At 30.3% G+C, this 6,229-nt stretch overlaps 1 protein-coding gene across 1 annotated transcript; it reads right to left on the minus strand.

The window, feature by feature from the left end:
- Positions 1-1,132: 1,132 nt before the first annotated feature.
- Positions 1,133-6,229, minus strand: LOC112734412 (ABC transporter G family member 1). Its single transcript, XM_025783716.2, has 8 exons — positions 5,793-6,229; positions 4,372-4,451; positions 3,821-4,291; positions 3,652-3,738; positions 3,439-3,576; positions 3,169-3,363; positions 2,115-2,201; positions 1,133-2,039 (listed from the first exon to the last, which is right to left on the minus strand). Exons 1-8 carry the CDS (start codon positions 6,115-6,117, stop codon positions 1,353-1,355), a joined length of 2,070 nt encoding a protein of 689 aa, XP_025639501.1. The 5' UTR covers positions 6,118-6,229; the 3' UTR covers positions 1,133-1,352.

Here is a 6,229-nt window from a genome sequence, read left to right on the forward strand (position 1 = left end):
ATATTTTAATACTGATAACTATACAAAATAGACTAATTAACTTATCTTGAAATAATGAAAAAATTACACACTCACTCTAGATAAGATCACTAACTTGTATGACTCATCTTTTTTAAAATATTTTAACAAACTTAGGTATTTCTCAACTCAATTTTTATATAAGCCAGTTTAAACTTTAAAAAAAAAATATGTTTAATCAGTCATATAATTCTTTTTGAAAATAATATACTTGTATATTATAAAATTTATCATGTTAAATTATTGTAAAAAAATTATATAATTAAAACTAAAATCTTAAAAATATATGATAAAAGTACTTATTTTTAAAAGATATGTAAAAAAATAGAATTAAAATTAATAAATTTAAATATATTAAGAATTTTAAATTTACAAAAGAAAAAGGGTAAATTGATTAAGTTAGTGTACAACATTCAATTTCAAGAGTTAAAATGAATTATTTAATGCAAAGTCAAAGACCAAAGTGCATATACAATAATGCGAATGACACGTAAATGAATAATATTATGACATGTAACACAATTATCTATATCAACATGTCATATTATTGAACAACTCATTTTTGTACTTTTATACGTGGCCAATAATTATCTTTAAAATAAATATATAATATTAAATATAATAAATATATAATTTTAGATACATGTTATATATAAAATTATAGATATTAAATTAAATAAGATAATTTTAGAATATTATTTACCTAACATTATTACTCCCTACTCTACTCTGCATGCCATTCATCAAAAGATATAGGGGCTGATCGAGGTTCGGATTCATAAACCACAGAATTTACAAAAACTTGGATTCATATATGAGAAATATTATTAGTGAGTATGTAAGTTTTAAATAATTCACATTAAAAATTTAAAAGGGTTTCAAAAACGCTAACCAGTAGTTTAATTTTAAATGATCGTCTTCATATATATATGATTGAAAAGGTATACAGAATTAAGAGGTGATGAGTCAAAAAATAAACAATTTAATTAATTTATAATTATATTTAATTAATTTTATTTATTTTTAATTTATAATATTTGATATTAATTGCTTCTCACCCCAAATTAAAATTCTGAATGATACGTTGGAAAAATAGGAGCAGGAATCATGGAACTTTCAACAATCCCAATTATTAGTATATAAAAAAATTTATAAAATATATAAAAGAACATCCATTTAGTATGAAAAAGAAACATTCTAATACTTAGTAGAAGAAACATCCTAATGCCTAGTATAAACACCATCCACATAGAGATTTTGGATTCACCCAAGGCATTTGGCTGGTTTTTGGCTGATACCCTCTTGGTTCCTAGCATTGTTGTATATGATTATACTTATACAAGGTAGTGTCCATGAGTAGGAGGGGTGGCATTTGGATTTTCCATGACATGTATTGTTTTCTTGGGAGACACCAGTTTGAAGGATGCAACAAAAGGCTTAACCTTCTCCGTACCCTTAATGATAACCAAAAATAGAACTCGATACAAAACAAGCATCCCCACCAACACTAATAGATCAAGCCACTTTGAGTAACTGTTGTCCACTTCAAATGTGTCCCTCAGAATCTCCTCACCAGTAACAATAATATTGTTGTTTTTGGTAGCAAACTTTAGGCCTTGAAATTCGTTCTTGAACAATCCTTGAAAGGCATATCGATGGAAAGCCATGTAGTGCAAAGGGTATTTCCAAAGTGGCCTAGGAATGTCACTGGGCAATTTAAAGAAGCCAGCAAGCAGAATCATGAGTCCTTGGATTGCAGAACCTGTCATGATTCCCAATAGGTAGTTTGGGACTATGGCAGCAATTATCATCATGAGGCTTTCCACTAACATAACACAAGATAACAACACGCTCAAGAAGTAAACAACTTGCTTGCATCCATTTTGAAGGCCAGCTAGGTAATATGCAATTGTTCCCGGAATCAATGAAACTAGTAATACGAATGGGATGCCGGATAATGTGTTTCCAATTACAAAGGCGCACACACCATAATGCCCATTTAGCCTTTCTCGTTCAAATACCTTTAATTTGCCGTAACAATTATTAGTTAGGCTTTTTTTTTTTTTTGAAATTAGAAACACATATCTTTAAAGTACCTTCATGTCTTCTACAAAGGAAGGGAATCCACCGATGCTCATGAAAGTCATGAATGTAGACACAAATGTAAGAAATGAACCTCTGTCCTGTAATAATCAAAAGTGAAGGTATGTAACAATTTTTTTAGTTTACTTCTAAATGAGTTGAATGTTTGACTCCGATAAGACTTTAAACTCAAAAAAGTGACTAAATAATGTACTTTGAATTTTGGACATATATTATTGGGCTTTAGAACCTAAATTAAGTAATGTATATAATAATAAAAAATATTGGAATCTCTTCGATCTTATAAGTATCATATAAAATTTCATCAATCGAATTGGTTTTTCGAAAAATACGACATCTAAGTCATATAAATAAAGCGATCTATTCCTTCCTCAATTCAATACTCATATGAATAGATTAAACACTTTTATATAAAAAAGAGAAAAAAATGGTGATAAAAAAGGTTATAGTAGTAAAAGCTATTGAAATTCTTACTTTATACATCGGAAGAATCCATTTTTGTTATTAATAGACTAGACAAAAAAAAAAAGAAATTATTATTCATCAACGTATCATTTACTCAATGACCAGAATTAAATGAGAGTATATAACTCAAAAATATAGGACAAAAATTTGTTTATTTATATCAAGCTTTTGGAGCTCATTCAAGACTTACTTGAACTATTAATTATGTTCCATATTCCTATTTACTTTTCTTGACGGCTAAGAAATTCAAAAAGTGTCACTTTTGAAGAGATTAGATAGTGTTTTCAACTACTAATATCCGTGAAGCACCGCATTTGAACTCATCCATAACACTAATCGATCATAAGTTGCAACAAATATGCATTATTATTAATCTATATCGAAAATGTTATTACACCAAAATTAGCTATTTATATATAAATATATGTGTAATTTAACTCATTTTTAATGTATATTTTGTATATATTTTGGATCTATATTGTATTGTATTGATATTGTTACTCTTAATACAAATTTATTAAAATGTAACACATAGAGCTAGTGATGCAGTTTATAATTATATAAAGAGAGAAATAATGTTACCTTAATTGAGTTATTGGTGGTGCTTATATCATAGAAGACAGTTCCTAAACAAATAGCCATCCCCATATATGCGACAAGGCGTATCCAGTAATAGCCTAAATCACGAGACATGTTTAGGAATGATCTTTTGCTCAGAACAATGCACTGACTAATAAACCCACCATGACTTCTCTTCTTGTCTTGGCAAATACTTTCCTGCACCAACTCATTCAAATCTCATTTGTACATAAAACAAAGAATATCTCATTTAAGTTATGAAATAATTTATACCGTTTCAGAAAGCATTGCTACTTCAGCTTGAACTTGTTGGTTCATCTCAGATGAGTTATATGAGTTTACAAGAATCCGGATTACTTCTTCTGTTGGTATGATTCCATTCCCACCATCATCAGGAGCCAGCTCATTTTCCTTGCACAACAAGTTTCTCATTTAGAACAACTGAATTGTTAAAGAAAAGAAAAGAGGCATGGGAAAGCTTATTACCTGATCGAAGTCCTTGTTTATAGTTTTTAGCATATGATCTGAGGGGTTTTGAAGAGCAGGACAAGGAAAACCATTGGAAGCGAAAAACTACATACAACATAATGTTCTTATGATAGTATTATAGAATTGATGGGCATTGAAAATATGAACTAGTTAGTTAGTTAGTAACCTGAATTGCATCAGAAGCAGGTCCAAAGTAAACTGTTTTGCCAGCAGAGAGCAAACAGAGATTATCAAAGAATTGAAAAACTTCAGCACTTGGCTGATGAATTGAAGCTATGATAGTCCTTTGAATACCATCTTTATGATCAAGAGATTTAATTCTTTTCATGACATAGTAAGAGGCAGCACTGTCAAGTCCACTTGTTGGTTCATCAAGAAACAAGAGCCTTGGGCGTGTTAATATCTCAATGCAGATGCTTACACGTCTCTTCTGACCACCGCTGATTCCTTTGCAACCCCAGCCACCAATTCTAGTGTTGATGGCATCTTGCAAACCCATCTCTCTAATTGTGAACTCTGCTCTCTCTTTCTTCTCTGCCTTTGACATGGAATCAGGCAACTGAAGCTGAGCTGAATAGTACACTGCTTCTCTCACTGTTAATGATGTTATTAAGCTATCATCTTGTGTCACATATGCCTGCAGTCACATACATGGAAATAACAATTAGAACTTGAATTTTTTGTTAAAGGATATAAAGATTATATAAGATTTTGTACCGTGGTTCCATAAGCCAATGATTGCTTGCGACCATTGATTAGAATCTTCCCTGTTTGTCTTGTGTTTGAACTTAATCTCCCTGAAATTGGAGTTCATATAGGCATAATTTGATTACTATGAATCACATATATGATGTACACGTATCGATCACTTTTTTTTTTGGACGGGATATCATTCACATTTCAAATACAACAAACGTTTTGTTTTGGGTTTTTCTAGTTTCCTGTATCGTGGTTTAATAAAAAAAATTACAAATATATTTTTTCAAACAAATAGCAATTGAGACTTTGGTTGAGTGACTAAATGTCTAAATATATTGTCTCTTAATACATTGCACCCACATTCAAATTTTGGCAATAACCAAGTAATAGATAGAATTTTTAAATGTGAGTGTGAGTATATCATGTAATGTCTAAGATTAGGGGTTATTCAATTCATGTGTAAATGAATAGATATAAATACACCCGAATATAATTATATATTATATATATAAATTTATTCTTGAGAATAATATATATTAGTAATTATTAATAAAAATATCTAAAATACTTTATACAATTAAAAAAAAAGTGTATATTTTAATTTTAACAAAATATTAATATATTATTATTATAATTTAAGTAAAAGAGCGCTCTATATATATATTTCGTCTCCTCATATTTAATAAAAATTTAAAATTAGTGTTTTTAAATGGTAGAAGTACAAAGAAAACTACTTAATAAAACTTGTGAGTTGTAACAAATGGTGACATAAATAAAGTAAAAATAACTTATTATTATAATACTTCAAAAAATAATATATATAATTTATTTTATTTTAAATGTATATTTTTAACTGATTTTAGGGACGAATTTGAGTGTACATTTAACATGACTTAAGAAGAATATCCTAGGGGTGGCAATGGGTAGGATAGGGTAAGTTTTGGATCTAATTCTAATCCTATCTGCGGGTTGAGATTTTTATATAAACTCAATCCTACCTTACTCGCAGGTTGAGAAGATTCCAACTCTAACTCTGCCCCGATCTTAACCCGCGGGTATCCGATCTTACCCGCGGGTTACAAAAAATATAACATTATTATATAACTTTATGATAAATTAAAATAGAGTTGACTTTTATATAAAAAACTTTTAAATTATCAATTAATGATTTTCTTTTAATAACTACAAATCTTTTGCATTTAGTGAGAGATCTTTTAGTAAGTAGGATTGAATGTCAACCCGCATTCTACCCGACCCGCACAAAAACCCTGCCCTACCCGCTGCGAATTGAGTTGGCAATTCTACCTGATCGGTTGGAGTTATATACCCACAAATAGGGTAGATATTACCATCTCTACTGATCACTAAAAACTTTTTTTCGAAAGAAATTATTGAGATGATATGTGAAGGGAGACATACATAAAAATATAGATAGATACCTCCCAAAGCATCAAGAAGAGTAGACTTGCCAGATCCAGAAGGACCCATAATGGCCAAAAGCTGGCCTGGCTTGGCATAACCAGTCAGACCCTCCAGGATCGATTTGCTCTCATTCTTTCCCACCCATACATCCTTCCATGTCATGTATATTGGAACCTCTTCTTCTCTCCCACCACTATTACTACTTCTTGAAATGTTCAAACCTTCCATCACCGCTACTACTCCTTCTCTGTTGCTCTCATCAACATTATTAATCTCTATGACATCATCATCAGAATCACTCCTAGTAGAAGCATGTGGAATTGCTTCATGATGGGAATCCATTTTTAGCTTGTCACAATAATAAGATAGGGATAGGTGATAATAAGTGGAAGGAATAATGCCTCACTATTCACTCATTCAACTAACCCTAAACCATTCATTTTAGTACTTCTTT

This window comes from Arachis hypogaea, chromosome 3 (genome assembly GCF_003086295.3).
Source record: "Arachis hypogaea cultivar Tifrunner chromosome 3, arahy.Tifrunner.gnm2.J5K5, whole genome shotgun sequence".
Taxonomy (NCBI): Eukaryota; Viridiplantae; Streptophyta; class Magnoliopsida; order Fabales; family Fabaceae; genus Arachis; species Arachis hypogaea.

What these genes read in the sequence shown, in the direction of transcription:
- LOC112734412 (XM_025783716.2), bottom strand. Translation starts at nt 6,117, where the DNA reads ATGGATTCCCATCATGAAGCAATTCCACATGCTTCTACTAGGAGTGAT. An exon ending in TCTTCTTGATGCTTTGGGAG is followed by an intron (nt 4,452 to 5,792) that starts GTATCTATCTAT and finishes CTCCAATTTCAG; the next exon opens with GGAGATTAAGTTCAAACACA. An exon ending in CATTGGCTTATGGAACCACG is followed by an intron (nt 4,292 to 4,371) that starts GTACAAAATCTT and finishes ATGTGACTGCAG; the next exon opens with GCATATGTGACACAAGATGA.